We start from the raw sequence: 18669 nt of genomic DNA, 5'->3' as shown, positions 1-18669 counted from the left end.
AGTCGCAAAAATTAATCGCCACAGATTGTTTTCAAATAGACAAATCGCGAATAATAGATGATGCGAATAAAAGTTGGTTTACAGTACATGTATCACCAAACTTTAACCATGGCCACAACTTGTGAATGGCCTCTAGAGTTTTTGAATTTCATATGCGTACTCCATGTAGTCAGACCTTTACTTTAGGTTCCAATGAATTTTACCTTTTTTGGTTTGATTTGCTTTTGAAAAACTCTCAACTTGTCCATACTTTTTGCACAGGTGATGCAAGGACTCCTCAAATGTACATTCATTGTGACTTTTCTATGGGTACCAACAGTTGTGACTTAGATTTGTAAAAGCTTTAGCCTTGCATATGACTTTTGAATGATGGTGTTAGGTCTTTCATATTTCTCTTACTTTCCTTTTGACAAGACACTTCCTTTGGCACCAATTTTTTTCAACCTAATGTCTAATCTTGGGGTAGAACGTACTCTATGTGTACATAGTACATAGTATACTGTATACAGGGAAATTTTTGCCCCCATTTTATTTTCGCCCCTTTCGCCCTACCCTCATTTGGGTGAGTTTAAAATAGGGCAAATTCAAAGAATACAGTATTTCTTAAAACAAAACTATGCCTGGGCGAATTTAAAAAGGGGCAAATTTTTAACAAGTTTGAAAGGGCGAAAATATCCCTATATACAGTACTATGAAATCACTATTTATGGGGGGTTTAATTTTTCCTTATTTTCAAGGTATGGAGAGACGCACACATTTATGACCACCACAAAATGTAAAATTTCATATACAGTGTACATGTATGCATTACTACTAAACATTTTCCAACCACAAAATCAATTCCCAACAAACCAATATTTTTTCCTCAAACCTCAAAAATTTCACCCCATGAAAATATGTGATTTTACAGTCAAAATTTAGCCCAATCATGGGTAAATGATTTGTAACTGTATTCAAAATTTAGTGCTTTATTGTTCATGCCAAGGCTGCTAAAATACGAGTAACCAGTCTTGATTTTATTATTCCAAGGATGGATTTGATTCAAATACATGTATCAAAGTGCACTAAGCTAATGTGTTTCATGCTGAAAGTTTGAGATAATGGATTCAGTTAGCATGTCAGCACAGTTACTACTAGTGTGATCTTCTTTAAAACATGTTTCACCAAAAATACAAAGTCTTGCCATGTTAAAATTGTTTTAATAAATGTTTTTAAAACATAAAAATACATAAAATCTGGATTTAAGTTGATCAATAAATGCACTTTCTGTGCAAAACATATACATGTACAAATATACTTGTTCCCATCACAATATAAAAATTGTAACATAAAAAATAAACCCAATGTAAATATATAAGTATGAACTGACTGAGAATTAGATACAAAATAATGCACTTTTGGTTATAGACTATCACACACATTTGAAAGATTTAGGTAATACACTCTTCATATCCAATATTTGTAGACTGTGGAAGTCTTTCACTTGCTGTAAGACGTCTTTAGTGGACTTAGTCAGGTACATATGAACTGACATTTCTTAAAGGTCCTCTGCATACTGTGAGCTGTCTTTGGTGAAGTTGGATTGAGTTAGGTACACATGACTTGATATTTTTAGACCCCAGATTCTTTTAAGTCCATTCACTGAAAGACGTCTTTGGTGAAGTTGGATTGAGTTAGGTACATGTACCTGATATTTTCAGGCGATGCCTTTACTGTTACGAAGTTGGATTGAGTAAGGTACATGTACATGTGATCTGATATTTTTAGACTGCAGATTCTTTTAGGTCCTCTGGATACTGTAAGACGTCTTTGTTAAAGTTGGACTGAGTTAGGTACATGTGTCCTGGACGGAATCCAGTGTGTCGGATTACACTTCCACCAAAGTGTTTAACACGAAAACTTCCCGCTTGCTTGATTTTATGCCCTTCTGCATCTAGATAGTCCATTAGTAAGGTGTATCTCTGAATTAAAGATGAATAAGAAATAAGTCTTAATAGCTTTCCATTTTCATGAACACATACATGTATAAGCCCAAAAGAGATGATGTTGGTACATGTAATATCCAGTACATTTGTATTTGTGGTGTAAACCTTTTGAATATGAATTTATTGCCATTAACTGTTTGAGGTTATGACAAGTACATTTAAGTTAATTTTTGATAATCAATCAAAGAACTTACTGAACGGCTTTTCCATCTTCCATGCCGTAATCTCTTTTCTCTCTTTTTGTCCTGTGAATGAATGAAAATGTGCATTTTATAAATAGATGTGTACCTATATGTTTAGAAATGCAATGTATCTTCATCATGTACAAACATATTTACACCTTTCCTATTTATCAATATGTGGGGGAATGATGTGTTTTTTAGACAGTTGCATACCAAGTGCTTTAAGTATTTGATATTTATTTAAGGTCCATCTAAAATTTTAAAATGTTATTTTTCATGAGGTAAATTTTCCATGTTAGGCCATGCAGAGTTAATTCCTTGGTTCTCAGGCCTTTTTTTTCAAGAAATATGATGTCAGAGGGAGGGAAGCTTTTTTAAAAACCTTTTTATTGCCCCAAAACATGGTGAGGCAGCTTTTTACATTGTACGAAACCTCAAAAAATGACGAGGGAGGTGATTTGTTTTTAATTTATTGATTTAGCAATAAAAAGGGTCATTGAGGCACCCTTGGAAGAGATGACGGAGGGCCTGAGAACCAAGAAATTAATTTTTTATGGCCTAATTTTTATTCCTGGACATGTACATGTAATTGACATACATTGAAATACACAAGAAAATCATTTTAAACATTTGATTTCCTAGCTCAAATTACTTCTTCTTGGTACATAAATTAGGTAATACTTACAAAATAACTAAATGTACAACTGGCAGGAATCCACAACAACAAAGAGAACACAAGTATGGTACCAACAATATTTCTTTTCATAAACTCAACTGAAAAAGAAAACACAAGTATGGTACCAACAATATTTCTTTTCATAAACTCAACTGAAAAAGAGAACACAATTATGATCCAAATTATCAGTAACTACAAGGATATCCAAATTATCAGTAGCTACAAGGGTGTCCAAATTAGCAGTAGCTAAAGGTGTGTTTGCTCTTCAACATTCCATACATACGTAATACAGTGTATGTCATTTCCAAACCCTGTGTCTGTAGCACACCTAACTTGTATTTTTGGGCAAAATATTAGAGTGCAAGTGGTGAACAAAAATAAGGTACTGCATGAACTTTGACTTATCTTCACAATTAAATGATATCACAGAGTCAACTTACCAAACTGATCCACAGTAATGGTATCAATAACTTACCAAACTGATCAACAGTAATGGTATCAATAACTTACCAAACTGATCCACAGTAATGGTATCAATAACTTACCAAACTGATCAACAGTGGTATCAATAACTTACCAAACTGATCCACAGTAATGGTATCAATAACTTAATGTAATTGAAATTAACATAATTTAATACAGTATTTGTATGTATCTTTTTGAAACTGATCAACAGTAATGGTATCAATAACTTACCAAACTGATCAACAGTAATGGTATCAATAACTTACCAAACTGATCCACAGTAATGGTATCAATAACTTACCAAACTGATCAACAGTAATGGTATCAATAACTTACCAAACTGATCAACAGTAATGGTATCTATAATGCTGAATAATCTTTGAACAATATGATTCTTCTGTTTCTCACACACACCCTGTAAAACCAAATAATTTCATCTCAAAGAATGATAACTTTCTTCTTCTCTATACATCATGCAATTGAAATTAACATATATTTAAAATACAGTATACTTGTATGTATCTTTTTGACTATCTAAACTTGGTTTTTCCCTGAAAGATGTCTATTCTTTATTGCATATAAATTTTAAGATCTGAGGAACACCCAATCCGACATTCCCTGCCTAACATGGCTGGGTTCACCCCAAATCTGTCAACTCTACGTACAGGTAGGGGGGTGTGATAATTTTATATGTACATTTCAATATTACTCAATCTTCACTACTCACATCCACACACACTCCATGGAAACATGGCCGGCCATTGGGTAGATTCTCCGGTAGGGTAGGGGGAGAGGGTTCAGGCAGGCATTGCGTGTCATTTATTGATTGACAACAGCGGTGACATGCATGTCCACTTTCTATAAGGTCAGAATAAAAGCTGTGAAAGGCATTGTAAGGAATAATAACAGGGAATATGGTTCAACAAAATTAGCAGTGTTATCTGTGTGAAAGGTGGAGATACATGTAATAAACAGTAATCATTCTCAAATGTCCATTTCTAAGCAGAGTCAACACATACCCCTGAAAACAGAGGTGGGATCAGGTGCCATGCACAAAATTATAGAGTTATTGACTTCGATACTATGAAAACTGGAGAAAGAACCAAAAATAAATTTGCATATAATTACAGAATAGTACTTACCTTTGGAACATATGCAAGGCACTTTGTCATGTAACTCACAAAAATTGCGACATACTCCACTTTTACACTTTCCACTGCAACAAAGTCATAATAAGCAAGTAAAAAATTAGTGTAGGCATAAATCATGTCAATTATGAATATTTGTAAAACTCACTTTATATTCTGCCAAGATAACCAAAATTGAAGTTAACAATAATTTAAATTGAGAATTATCAAGAAGTACGGTATTACAATTGACAAGAAAATGTCTACAAACCCATCCACACACGGCGCATCATCCTCTTTATTCTCGGCTTCAGGGCAAGTCAAATCTACTCCACTGGGAACCAGTTAAGGATTTATAGACTAGTAGATTTGGGACTTCATTAAGTGCATGCATTAATTGGATATAAATTTGCACCTCATAGGAGGAATGTTGTGTTTGTTTGTTTCTATGATGAATTTGATTTAAAAAAAAAAAAAAAATGAGTTTCATCAGATTTAACTTAATTCACATACCAGGTATATGTTTAATATCATTACCGGTATAACCCTAGCACAACATTCATCTACTCTACATGTATTTTGCTACTGTAATTAGCTTTCTCTAACTACATTCAAGGATTCAATGATAAAAATAAGTTTTTCAAGGATACTTGCACTTTGAGGCCTCTTTACAAGAGACCAGACTATCGGGCAGGGCATGACACACTGTTTTATCATCAGCAGTACTACACTTATTATCACAGCATTCATGGTTCATCGGACTACAGATGGCCCCCGCTCGTAACTTACACTGGGACGTACAACAATTATCCCCATTAAACCCTGCGTCACACTCTTCTGTCCCCTCCATACGACCGTTACCGCAAACCGTTAATGTACTACTCTCTGAAACCAAGTCAAATACTTAGAAATTACAAGTCACATTATTGTTATAGGGCATATATAAGATACCTCACCACATATATGACCAGTATAACTTTTTTCTAATACAATCTAAAGACCTAAATTTACCTGTGAAGCACCCAGGACCTTTTGTTTTAATGACATTATAGATATATCTTTTACTACAGGATGAAAAAATCTGAAACAGAACAAGGAAAATTAAAATGACATACTTTTCTATGCTTTTAAAATTATTTTCATAAAAAAAAGCTAAAATCGTAGTTTTTGAATGGTTGAATTGTAACAATCACCTTTTTAAAAATAGTAGAACACTTACTTGATTATTATGCTCATACCCGCTTACTGAATATGGATACATGAGATACCTCCCTCCTTGCTCTACCCCCGGGGCACAACTAGGCGTGTCTGGGTCATGCTCACTACCCCAGTTGTGACCTAAAATGTCAAGGACATTGGCATAAGAAAAAATATTTTGAAAACCTTAGTCATTTAAAGGTATTATGAAAGTACATTTATCTCAAATCATATACATGTACAAACTGCACAAAAATTTAAAATCTGTTCCAAGCAAATAATATTACTGTTTATACTGCTTCAGTGGGGAAACTTACCTAGTTCTGTATCCATATGAAAGAAAAAGAAGAGAAGTTAGAAATACTGGATCATTATTATGATATAGAGAAAAATGTTTCATTGGACAGATTTAAGCAATTCCTAAAATGAATTAATTTTTTTACAATTATCTTGGCTACATGTAGTTGTGCACTTATGAATTTCAGCTCATCTGATCTATAAATTTTCGATTGATGAACATGGAAACATTACACATGCATATGATTTTACAATCTCCTTTATGTGAAATTTAAATAAATGTAACAGAGGAGGATTTGTATATCTCAGTACCATCTTACCATGAGCAATAACAAGTGCTGCCTCAAGGGACAGAACTCTGTCTCCTTCACTGTTCTGAGCCGAGCTCCAGCCAGTGTTAAATGTTGTATCATAGCCCTGGGTTCTGAAAACTACAAAAAATAAAATACAGAGTAAGAAAGAGAGGGCATAATATGAAATATATTGCTTTGAAATTCATTAATAAATATATTATTCAAAATATTATTTATCTCATAGAAATGCAAATCAAGTAAAGTACAGGATAGTTTAAAGTACAAGAGAGATTCCATACAATTTGGAACAAGTTGATGGTACTGACTTTTGAAAAAAGTCTAGATTAGTACCTTAACTTTTGCATAGGTTAAGTATTTGACTAAGAATTATGACTTTACTTTGAGAGAATAAAGGTTTTTAAATGAGAACACATTAATTTATAAATTTTATTTCATGTATGAAAAGTTGGAGCCAGAAATTATATGGTTTGCTCATATGAGTTGCATCATATCATTACCAAACACATTTTGCTAGCATGCAGAAATAAACTCAAGTTGTAAACATATTGTTGCTCCACTGCAACTTTGTCTCCTCAGTAGCAAGAGAGGACTAGATTTGGGCCATAAAGGAACAGACTTAAGAGAATGAAAGTTATAATTTTTTGAAAAAAAAAATTCCAGGATACATAACAAGTTGCACTAAGACTACAAGACATCTTGCACATTCTAGTTTCAAAAAGTTGATTCATCATAAATAAATCACTTTTATCATACCATAAGTCGTAACACGATTGCAAAAGATGAAAAAAAGTTGATAAATGATTGACCATCTGTTTCTGTGTGACTATAAGTAACTCTCTACTACTGATGTAAGATAATTAATTTACATTTACAATGTACTCAAAAGATTAGAATATGTCTCAAATCATTGAAGAAGTAATATCCAATTTAGATCAGTCTCCACAAAATCAGGCAGACAGATTATTACAGCTTTCTGGGGTGAGTCATAAAAATCCAGATTCAAAAGGTTTTTTTTTTTTTTTTTTTTTTTACATAATTCAAGAAGTATTACCACATTATGCAACTTGAGCATAGAACAACTCAATGACAAAATCTATTTCTAGATAAAAATGCAAGTATTTGATTGATCAACCAAACCATACACAATCAACCTCAATATGCAAACCAATAGAAGCAAAATAGTATTAAAATGAGCAAACTATTAACAATCTAGGCCTGGGAAAATAAACTGGAAACACCGCATTCTAAGATCTTCAAAAGCACATGCATAAAACAATCAAGTGACCACTTTACAGGGGTATCCAGACTGCCTGCTATCAGGACTTGGGCTAGATGAGACAGTTTGGAAAAAGACAACAACTTTATGTCACAAAGGTTATTCCATAACAGGTAAGGTTCTTGTTATTTTTTTTCCTAAGACAAAAGACATGATAGTTAAATTTAAACTTTAAATTTTTTTTACAAATTTAACCTATTTCATATCCTGTTTCAATAAGTAATGTGGAAAATGTTTTTATTTAATATTCATAAATATACATGTATATATTTCCATTTCCCAGCCAAAGATAATAAGAATATGGATAAATGCATCTTTAAATCCTATAATCTACAACCATTATACACATTAATTGTGGCTATGTAGAATCATGATCTATATTTTGTATCTATACTGTCTGTCTGTCTGTTTACCTTTCCCAGGGGAGGGGCCAGTAGAACATATGCCCCCTGGCTGACTATTTCCCCTCCCTGCTATGTAGGCAAGACCAAGCACTCCGCGAGAGAATCTGTGATAAGTGAACAGGTGAGCTAAGCAGTAGTCCTTAAAGGCTGTCCCACGACTAAAAACCTAAAATAAAAACAAGATAGGAATGTATAGGTGAACTAGACAGTATCATATTTATTAATGCAGGAATTTTTTTATTGTCCATTTTTATAGAGTTTTACACAAGTCTAATTTTCATACAATAATAATTAAATAAAACTGACAGTTACACAGCCTGCAACATTAAACTACCTGCAGTAAGTAGGTTGTGTTCCATGTAATATTTGGGTTGTTGTAATGCACTCCTTGGTATGTGTAATTTTCATGGATTTCCAGCTGAAATTTTAATAAAATATTGAAAATATTGTACAATTGCAACAAACTCTGTTTCCTGACAGTTATTATCCATTTGTCCAAAACATAACAAGATTAGCTAACAACCATTATATAATACTTCAGGTACAAGGTATACAGCTTCATTTTATAGACATATACATGTATAGTGTACAATGTATTTGCTTTCGTAACAATATTTTTCTTTTACAAACCAGTACAAGTGACAATCTAATTATAGGAGACAAATGAAACCAGAGTATTGACAGAAGAGTGAGAAGACGTACCTCAGCAATTTCAAAACCTAATCCCTGGATGTTGGAATTCTCATCTGGCCATCTGGTTCTCATAAATATCTGGTTTACACGGTTCATTATACCTATCTATGGATAAAGAAGTAGCAGAACATAATTATTAAAGCTTTATAAATAAATATGCACTTTTCAATAAACATGTGTTTGTAATCATACATATTTTTTTTATTGAAGACGAGTTTTCAAGATGTTTTAAATGTGTTAATATACTGTAACCCAACTTTTATTCGCGTGCGAGAAATTTTCGCGAGCCTCGTAATCGCGAATATTTCTCACCGCAAATCGGTCCTTAAAGCCTTCGCAGCTAGGATAAGGCTGCCCGTAAAATATCAAACTGTTCAAACTGTAGTAACTTCTCTGAACTATCTAGATATGACGTCATAATAGAATATGACGTCAAGTCACTGCATACTTGAGCTGACTTGACGGGGAAAGTGTCATAAATTTTAAATCGCATGTAGATTTATTTTGGGGACTTGTTGTTTAATTCAAGTGTTAAGATTGCTATTTAAGCTCGAGTTTGCTGTTATGATGTTGAATATTTGAAATTTAAATATCCCTATTCCTTTCACTTGCCCGATATGCACATATTCTAACAATAGCAAAAAATTATATGTGAAACATTCCCCTTATACATCCATAGAGAGTTAGAATTTATGAATCCTGTTTATATTAGACTGGCACAAGTGATAAACAAGGACAAATTGAAGATATTCTGTGTGAATCTACAAGAGAAGTATGTCCTCTAACTGAATTTTGCTGGGGGATTGTGTGTAGTTTATCCATTTTTGTATAAATTGCGATAATGAGTGGAAAATACCCGTTCTTATGTTGGTAAGTTGAATTTCTCGTAAATATTTTCTGAAGGAGTAAAAATTAAACTTGCCCCCAGCACTTTCTATGTACCAGAGATCACAATGAATTGATCTATGTAACAAACTTTGCACAATATTTTTGTTTTGCACTTGTGCCGAAGCGATTTTTGTACAACAATTAGGAATATCATAAATCTCCGTCACGTGATTAACACAGTCATGTGACATCACAAAAATGGATGAAAATAAAACCTGATTAAACTATTATCTCAAGTTGACTGCAACTTCACAACAAGGATTACACATTAAAATTAAAATATAGCTCAAAATAAAATGTATATTTTTAAGGCATTTTAAGCCTTCGGACAGCCTAATCATAACTGCGTTTGTCTTAATTAACACCAGCTCAAAAAGGCTTGATCACGAAAATTAATCGTCCCAAACTAGTTCAACCCCAGTAAATCGCGAAATAAAGTCGCCGCAAATAAAATTTGGTTTACAGTAAATAATAGATACACTAAACAGTTCAAGAAGACAACTGCGCTAAGAGAGCCTGATAATTTATGACATTTTACAGTATAATAGGCATGCCTCCTTACTATGTAAGTAGCTGTAGTATGTTTATTGTTCCCTCCAATGTTTTTATGAAATTCATAATCAGCAATAACAAAAAGACGACACATTTTCTTTGATCCTAGGAAATCAGGCTCTCTTTTTAATCTCCGATGCTTGTAATCTGGAAAAATTAAAAGAAAATCAAAATGAATTTCATCTGGGTAGTTTTGCAACTAAGTCACTTTCATTCAAGAACACAAAAAAATAGCACATTAAAAATGTGGGAAATAATACAAGTACCTGTGTAATAATTTTCTAAAAATATATTTTCAGGTGTTGAAGGAATTACATCAGCTGCTCTTGACTTTTCAGCATCATTACCACAAAATTTTACCCTGTAAAAATGAATTTAGTATTGAAATCATCAATGTATTCTAATGCTGTACACAAAATTTTTAAAATAATTGTTTAGTATAGGTTTCTCATTGCCATGAGAACTAACCTGTGTCCTAACGCCTTCTTTTGTGGATCAGTCACCATGTCTGACTTTTTATAAATGATCATGCTACCATTGTTTTTCTGCACTGAACTTTTCCAGAATCTCCAGGAAGGCTGTAATAACAATATTACTTATTAGGTTTGTTACTGGCTGTCTACAGAAATACATCGGTTTGGTCAATTTTAAACACACAGTGGCACTTTTCTATGAAATATAAAGCTTCTACAATTAATTATGATTAGTTTAAGTGTGTAACAGTACCTCCAGTACTATGATATCATCAGCTGTGGTTATACTGGCTGATAACACGTCCCCCTCCCAATGGGCCTCAACATGTGAGCTGTCATCATCTGAAATGTTTGTCATGCATCGTTTCATAAAAGAAACAATTAGCAAACAGAGACTTTAAAAAATAATCTACATTTTACTTAAAAGGCATTGATTCACTATTTAATCTCTTCACATAAAATTTTGTATTAAAAATGTAATTCATATTATCAATGATTCATTATATATTAAATTCAAAAAAATGTTTTAAAATTATAGAGAAAATCAAATCACTGTCAGCATGAATTCATTCTAAGCCTGTTGGGATGTTTCACTGTAGATATTAAAACAAGGAAATTAATGATCATGATGCTTTTACCTGACAAATGGCCCTGGAGGAAGTTTGAGTTTGCAATGTAAAATTCATATTTCAAATTATTGTTCAGTGTCCTTGCTCTAAAATCCTGAGTTATGATATTGGACTGTTTAAGAACTAAATGAAAATGCCTGAAATGTAACAAGGAATTGCTGGTAACATTGAACTATAAAATATATAAACATGATAAAATTGTTCCTATTAATACCTTTTCAGGAAGTTTTTAGATAAGGAAATTAAAGTTCCTAATAATTACTATGCCAATGTTCAACAACATACAACTATCAGATTTGCTGAATATAGATATAAAATACATAATGTCAGCTGCCAGTGTTAGTTAAACTGATTGTCGTAAAAAGGATTGGTAACAATTAAACAGATATAAAATTAAGATTATAATTAAATAAAGTTAAAGCTTTTCAAAATAAGTCATCTTTCTTTGGAAGTATTACCAAAAAAAAAAATTATTTCAAGAACTTGACATTATGTATGATTACAAAAGCTTTAAACCAGAAATATGAATAGATTCAGATATGTAAGCACAAAACCTATTAAATGCTTTGAACCAAAACTGGTGGAGATGTGATGCAGGATTTGGATCTGCTCCCCGTCTTGTCCGACGTTCAATATCTGACATTTGTAGAAACTCATAATACTGCAATTTACTGGATACATCTCCTACAATGATGACACTCACATTAATATCACAGAATATGTTTTATTTGCCATTTTAAATGTCACACCTCCAGGGACATACAATTTACTGAAAGTATACATGATGACTCAATTCAATGAAATTTATTCTATCAAATTAATATTAGAAAACTTATTATCAAATTTCTTTTACTCCTACACTGCCCTTTTGACCTCATGACCAAATTATGCAATATAATGGTTTATTATAAAATAAAACTTTTGAGCATATCCCCACGATTTTTATATTTTTCTGAACACTGGATCTTGGAATAAAATAACTTACCGTTTGTGAAGCTAACCAGCACTACTACCATCACCAAACAACACTCGACACTCCTCATCCTCAGTCATTTGTTGAGTTTTAATGTATTTCCAGCAAAATCATTAAATTTTTTAGAAAATTGTAAAGTGTAGAACCAAGAAGATGAGACTGTACGGAAACAATCTTCATTTTAAAAAGTATAATTATTTTGTTTTGTTTTATACAAATTTTTCTTTTCGATTTTCATTTAAAAATTTATCTTTAATAAAAAAAAAAAGAAAAAAAACATAATTTTGCCCAGTAAATTCAAGATTTTTTTCCAAATTAATTCACGGAAAAGGTTCCGTTTACCGCCTTACTTTTATATTCTACTTTCACTTTTTCGACAAGACAGAATCAGAGATAAAATCACAAATATTTAATTTATAACAAAGGTAAGTTCACTTTTCGATTCAATTTTCTCTAATTAATGAATGAAAACAAACATACATGTCAAGATCAAACTAGATCACAAAAATATAGTGCTGCAAATCATACAAAATGTTTTTATTGCGAGATCTGTGAATATACTGACATATGTTTGATCAGAGACATCAAGTCCATTAGTCCAACACAATTTATTAGTTTAGTTGTAAATCAAAGCTTGATTAAGCGATCCAACATAGCTTGATTTAGCTATCTTAGCATGATTTTACTTAAATTTTCAATTTTTAAAGCATAAATTTACAAAAGTTGAGATGCAGTGAAAATTTTCAACTGTTTGTGTATATTTATAAAATTGTTAAAACTTACTTTTAAATTTTGTATTGAATCTTTCAAAGCCCAAGGATGGCATCATTTGAATCCAAAGCTGTGAAGCAAAGCAATGCTCCTCAGGAAATGCAGAAGTTTTCATTAAGGAGATTGGAAATATCCATCAACAAGTTCATCAAAGTGATAACAATAGACATAGAGAGACTGCAGCAACACAGATTAAATGTCGAAAAAGTATCATCTCTTTCAATTTCTCAAATACATTTTGATATATGACAGTCTATCCCAAAAGCACCCGAATGTCACCTGGTGTAGAAAATAGCCAATGAAAATCTGATTGGTCTCATGCACTATCTAGTAAAATCGGGGCATATTGTCCATTCGTTTATCAGGAACAATTTTAAATTCATATGTTATTATTTCATCATATAGAGAATCTTATACCAAAACACACTTTTAAAAACATATTGTATTTGTTGAGTGTGATTGTTTTAAAACCTGCTAAAAAAATTTGTTTGTTTCCTAACCACCATAAATCCCAAATGTTATATGTATGCATTTTATTTTTCTTTTTTTACAAAATTGGCAAAAATGCGTTTGATCAATCAGTCCAGTTGTACAAAATTATATTAAAAAAAATAAATAATTTGTAGCTTTTAATAACTTGAGACACAAAATATGTCAATATAGTTTACAAATTACTTTAAATATAAAGAGTAATAATTATTGTAACAACAATTTCCCCCTACAACTTTGTGAAGTTCGTTTTCTAGGCAGCCATTTTGGATGCCATGCTGGGTGTCCACTGGAAATATGACACTTGGTATATTCATCCTGAAAAATGGTTTTTGTAGTATCTCATCATGAACTAGAAAAGTGAAGATAAATAAATTTGTTGTTTTACTTCTCAATTGATTAATTTTAAATGTTATATTAACAAACATATCTTTTTAAGCTTAATACATGTTTACTGATTCATTTGCTATGAAAAAAACAAAGCAATGATCATTATATGAAAAAGTTTTCATTAAGGAGATTGGAAATATCCATCAACAAGTTTGGTCAAAGTGAAATTGTGTTAGACTGTCAGCAGCACAGATTAAATGTCCTGTGGTGATTTTTCCAATTTCTTAAATACATTTTGATATATGAAATTGTCAATTTAAAAATGTTTGATATTTATAAATATGTAATACATTGTGTATTATTATCTCCCTTTACTGTAAAATTTTCAGTTTAACAGACTTAATGATTGGAATGCCCTTAATCGAGAGAATGTAAATGCTACTAGGACAGTCCAACAGATTAAGGCAAATATCAAAGAAATAAAAAAGTTAAGAACACAGGTCATGGATGAAGATATTGAGGAGTTTGATTGTAAAACAGATCCAATGGTGCAACAAGCTATACACACACTGCAAGAATTTGTGGATTTAAGAACTGAAATTTCTAAAAGTTCTGGTAATATCATTACTCATATTTCATATAAAAAGACCAGAATAAAAAGTTGCCTGTTTTTTCATTATTTTAAAGTCAGAATGAGCATCTCAAAGAACAAAATTAACAATCTTAATCTTTTTTCCATTCTCATTGTGTTGAATCTTCTTGCAAATATTTTTTTAACAAAACAGAAGCTGATGACACAGATGTGTTCTCCAGCAGACATAGAACTGTGAGTGAGAACGAGCTTCTTATCGCGGGTACGGAGCAGTTACACCAGATCCCGGACTGTTCTCAGGCTGAGGAATCCTGGGAAAATTTACACGAGGTAACCATAGTAACAGAAAGCCAGGAAAAAACTTTTTACATGTACTTTTAAAATGTATTCAAGGAAAGAAGCTAGACTTGACAGAATACAGACAATTATGTAATCTGCAATGAAAACTTAATTTGATGCAAGCTGAGATTTATTGCTTTAAAAGATTAATTATTGACATTATGTTTATAGGGTCATGTCTTACATGATATGGAATTTATCTTAAATTGATTTTTCAGAACCTGGTGGAATTAAATACTTTAATACATGATTTTTCAAGTGCAGTAAAGGTAAGCTTTAAAAGACTTTCAGATCTTCCAGATATACTGTATGTGTACAGTGTAAATTGGCATATTCAAAATTTAGCGCAACCACTGGGTATGAAGTTGGCGTAATCATGAATTAGCACTATGTTTGTCCCTGCTATGTATTGTATTTTAAAATGATTTCTTAGTGGTGTTCATGAATTAACGCATCATTGCCCGTGCCAAAGCTGCTAAAATATGAAGCCTGCTTTTTAAAAACAGTATATTGCAGTGGGTTATTGTCCCCCGCTTGAAAAGTGGGGGATATTAATTTGGGTTTGTCCGTCCGTCCGTCCGTCTTTCTGTCTGTCTGTCTGTCTGTAACGCTTTTTTCCACACGATATGAGAACCCTTTGAGCTTTTGCAATGAAATTTAGCATAGCAACTCCCTATGGACTAAAGAAGACCCCTATTGATTTTGAGGTCAAAAGGTCAAAGGTCAAGGTCATAAATAAGCAAATTATGTCTGTTAAAACACTTTCGTTTCCACACGATATCTCTAGAACCATTTGAGCTATTGCAATGAAATTTTACATAACAACTCCCTGTGGTCTAATAAAGACCCCTATTGATTTGGAGGTGAAAAGGTCAAAGTTCAAGGTCGTAATTTTATACATTCTGTCTGTGTGTAACACTATCATTTCCGGGCGATATTTCAAGAAGATTTTGAGCTTATGCAATGTAATTTTATACCAAAACTCCCTAGGACGTCTCTCGCCCCTCTCAAAGTGCCCCGCCCCGTTTGTTTTATTAGTATTTATAGTACATGTATTACATGTCGCTATTTTTAGCGCAGGGGCATGAGGAGAGTTATTGCGTATAAAACAGGTTCTCGGCGGACTTTATGTTCTTATTACATCTATTAGAACTGTTTAATAATGGCTAAATAAATCAAACACCATGGATTGTGTAAAATTTTGAGAATACCGAACATGAATATATACATGTATGTGACTTTAGTTCTGCATATACTTTGTACCGGCTAGAGCGATTCCGTGGTCTAGTGGTTATGTCACTCGCTTTACATGCGAAAGTCACACAAATGAAGTTAACTTGTCTTTTTTTTTCTTTTTTTTTTTTTTAAATACTTTTTTTTTTATTAAATGATAGTATTCAGCATGTGAAATGAAAAATTTATGAGGTTATAAATATCATTACAGTGTGATAAATATTCCATATAAAAAGAATCTTCTATACACATAATAAAGAATAAGCAATCAAATCTTTATATGCATATTGACATACATGTATTTTATTTGCTTCAGTATACATGTATACATTTAATAATTCTACAAATTCAGTCAGGGGGATCCGACTTTTTCCCTAAGCGGGGGACACGAATTCTCTGAATTAGCTTGTTTTTTTTCAAATTGGTAATAAGAGTTCAAATATGATTTACAGCTGATTTTAATAATGAAGGCTTGCATGTACTGTAGCTTAAATTTAATTGACTTGAAACTCAATAAAAAGTTAAATTAATGATTTACAATAGGATTTTTATTGCTTTTTATTTGTAGACAGATAAGCACTTGTAAGTAAGCAGCACTAGGCCTTCTTTGGTGGAGCAAAAGTATATTTTGTGTTTTCTGCTATAACTTTTACAGACACAACAAGAATCTGTTGACAGAATTGAAGACAATATTGAGAAAGCACATCAGGAGGTCCAAAAGGGGGCGATTCAACTGGGAAAGGTACTGTTTGTTCCAGGAACGTTAGATACTAGTAATCTACTTACTGACTACTTCTGTCATTGAGATAGTGATATTATGCAAAATATACATGTATTACCTATACTAGTAAAAGGATGTAGTTAACAGAGATGAATATTGATAACACAATTTATTTAAATCAATTTAAAAGTCACACAAATGAAGTTAGTTTTTCATTTCTTCTTTACTGTTTTACCACTACCTAAAAAAGCATATATATGCTTCATTTAATTTATTAAACATACAATACAACTAAATGTAATCCATTATCTTCCAGGCCTCCAAATACAAAGCTGCCATATTCCCAGTGGCAGGTGCCCTTCTTGGTACAGTGGTGGCAGGGCCAGTAGGGTTGATAGCGGGGGCCAAAATAGGGGGCGTTATGGGGGTGGGGATCGGAGGGACAGCAGGTGAGGTTTAACATATAACAAATATATGAAGAAAGAATCACTTTGCACTGCCAGAAATTTCAATAAAAAAGTATGGCCAAGAATGGAATGTTTACTTTAATAGATTGTTTGATTAATGGTGTTGGCATTGTTACTAAAATAGAATTTTTTTGGAAATTCTTTTAAAAAATGCTACTGCTCCTACAGTTTTTGTCTGATTTCAATAAAAAATTTTACACAGTCAAGTAGATACACTTGATGCATATTTCTATTAGTTCATTTTTAGATTTTGAGAAAAAATTGTTGTTATGGTTCCTAAAAATACATGTACATTGTAAGAAAATATTTTACTTATTGCTGTTGTCAAAGTTTCAAGCCCAAGTGATACCTTTCTCTTCAATGAAATTAGGAAAAATGCTGAATATCTGTAACACTCTGTCAATAAATGAGTAATTCAATGGAAGAATATTCCTCCCTCCTTAATGGTCTTTGCTCCCTCAAAGACCCCAGCCCAAACTTATCCCTCGCAGCCTGGCCTCTCACCTGTCAGTTCCAGATCATGGTATGGCATCAAATGTAATGGGAGAGGAGAAAAATGCAGTGGACCAGACCGGGATTCGAACCCAGGCCCCCTGATTCTCCAGACAGGTGCTCTACTGACTGAGCTATCTGGCCACTTGCGATCAAACCAGTGTGACCCCCACACTTGGTTAATAAAAGTTGAAATCAAATCCTACTATATGTCAAAATCCTACTGTATGTCAATCTGTTATTTTTATATTACAGGATTTTTAGGGGGTAGATTCCTGAAAAAGAGACAAAACCAAGTGACAGAGGTAGAACTGAAAAATATGAGTGTGAAAAAATCCTCTTCTTTACCGGACATAGCATCTGAGTCTGGGCAGAAAAAAGGCTGGTTACCTTGGACATGACATGCAATTCTGTGTAGTATATTTATCAATTTACTTAACAGTCATTTTAAAAGAGACATTGGCATATATCAGTATTATTATATGTAAAATGTTATTTACATGTATTGTGCATTAATCCTGCCAATAAGTTTTGAAGGACGTTACATTTTCAGCCATGATTTCCTCTGTTTGTAAGATACATGTATCTGAAGAAATGAAATTGATTGAAATCTTTAAAAAAAGAATGTGTTTTCAGTCAAGTCAGATGTTAAACTTTCCCAAGAAAAATCTGCTAAAGGTTTGCAGATGCCAGACTTTATCATTTTTGTGTTATATTCCTATATTAAAAATGTCCTTAAAAGTGAACTTAAGTTTTAAAATCTGGATGAAAGTCTGGCAAAGGTCTTGTGGCAAGCATCTTAGCTAGCTAAAGATGACAGTTTGCCCTTTATTTCTCTTTTGCAGATCATCACCATTGATCACCATATTGGTTATCAAAGTTAGTGGCAATTTTCATTTAATCAAAGTTCCGATTTATCTGGTAATGGTAAGGGAATTGGAAATTTGTTTTTCAAATTTTCTTCCCATCATCGTCACTGTGGCATTGTACAGTAGACCCAAACCTTGATGGTTCACTGATGTGATAGTGAACTACATGGTTGTATTCACTGATGTGATACTGAACTACATTGTTGTATTCGCTTTCAAACATAGCATTGTTTCA

The 18669-nt window shown here is 32.5% G+C and overlaps 2 protein-coding genes across 2 annotated transcripts; one reads left to right on the top strand and one right to left on the bottom strand.

Annotated features, from left to right (window-relative positions):
• Nucleotides 1–1183: 1183 nt before the first annotated feature.
• LOC134246551 (ADAM 17-like protease) lies at nucleotides 1184–12267 on the bottom strand. Its single transcript, XM_062728938.1, has 22 exons — nucleotides 12144–12267; nucleotides 11713–11842; nucleotides 11168–11295; nucleotides 10783–10871; nucleotides 10525–10634; nucleotides 10323–10417; nucleotides 10067–10203; nucleotides 8626–8721; nucleotides 8258–8341; nucleotides 7933–8089; nucleotides 6250–6360; nucleotides 5950–5955; nucleotides 5655–5773; nucleotides 5447–5516; nucleotides 5086–5320; nucleotides 4707–4769; nucleotides 4451–4524; nucleotides 4036–4166; nucleotides 3645–3723; nucleotides 2853–2941; nucleotides 2180–2230; nucleotides 1184–1961 (listed from the first exon to the last, which is right to left on the bottom strand). The coding sequence occupies exons 1-22, from the start codon at nucleotides 12199–12201 to the stop codon at nucleotides 1764–1766; spliced, it is 2310 nt and encodes a 769-aa protein (XP_062584922.1). The 5' UTR covers nucleotides 12202–12267; the 3' UTR covers nucleotides 1184–1763.
• Nucleotides 12268–12917: 650 nt separating this feature from the next.
• On the top strand, nucleotides 12918–18239 carry LOC134246526 (syntaxin-17-like). Its single transcript, XM_062728910.1, has 7 exons — nucleotides 12918–13109; nucleotides 14111–14336; nucleotides 14507–14643; nucleotides 14871–14921; nucleotides 16541–16627; nucleotides 16923–17055; nucleotides 17821–18239. Exons 1-7 carry the CDS (start codon nucleotides 12951–12953, stop codon nucleotides 17964–17966), a joined length of 939 nt encoding a protein of 312 aa, XP_062584894.1. The 5' UTR covers nucleotides 12918–12950; the 3' UTR covers nucleotides 17967–18239.
• Nucleotides 18240–18669: the final 430 nt, after the last annotated feature.

The sequence above is a fragment of the Saccostrea cucullata genome, unplaced genomic scaffold, assembly GCF_032062105.1.
Source record: "Saccostrea cucullata isolate Sc308-1 unplaced genomic scaffold, CSIRO_AGI_Scuc_v1 ctg29, whole genome shotgun sequence".
Classification (NCBI taxonomy): domain Eukaryota; kingdom Metazoa; phylum Mollusca; class Bivalvia; order Ostreida; family Ostreidae; genus Saccostrea; species Saccostrea cuccullata.
Note: the sequence above shows the minus strand (reverse complement) of the source record. Positions and strands in the feature narration are given on the sequence as shown.

Bases quoted from the DNA above. Each gene is read 5' to 3' on its own strand.
- LOC134246551 (XM_062728938.1), bottom strand. From the start codon at position 12,201: ATGAGGAGTGTCGAGTGTTGTTTGGTGATGGTAGTAGTGCTGGTTAGC. The intron at 11,843-12,143 runs GTAAGTTATTTT...TCATCATTGTAG, and splicing joins GCTGGTTAGCTTCACAAACG to GAGATGTATCCAGTAAATTG. The intron at 10,635-10,782 runs GTACTGTTACAC...TTGTTATTACAG, and splicing joins ATGATATCATAGTACTGGAG to CCTTCCTGGAGATTCTGGAA.
- LOC134246526 (XM_062728910.1), top strand. From the start codon at position 12,951: ATGGCATCATTTGAATCCAAAGCTGTGAAGCAAAGCAATGCTCCTCAG. The intron at 14,337-14,506 runs GTAATATCATTA...TTAACAAAACAG, and splicing joins TGAAATTTCTAAAAGTTCTG to AAGCTGATGACACAGATGTG. The intron at 14,922-16,540 runs GTAAGCTTTAAA...TAACTTTTACAG, and splicing joins ATTTTTCAAGTGCAGTAAAG to ACACAACAAGAATCTGTTGA.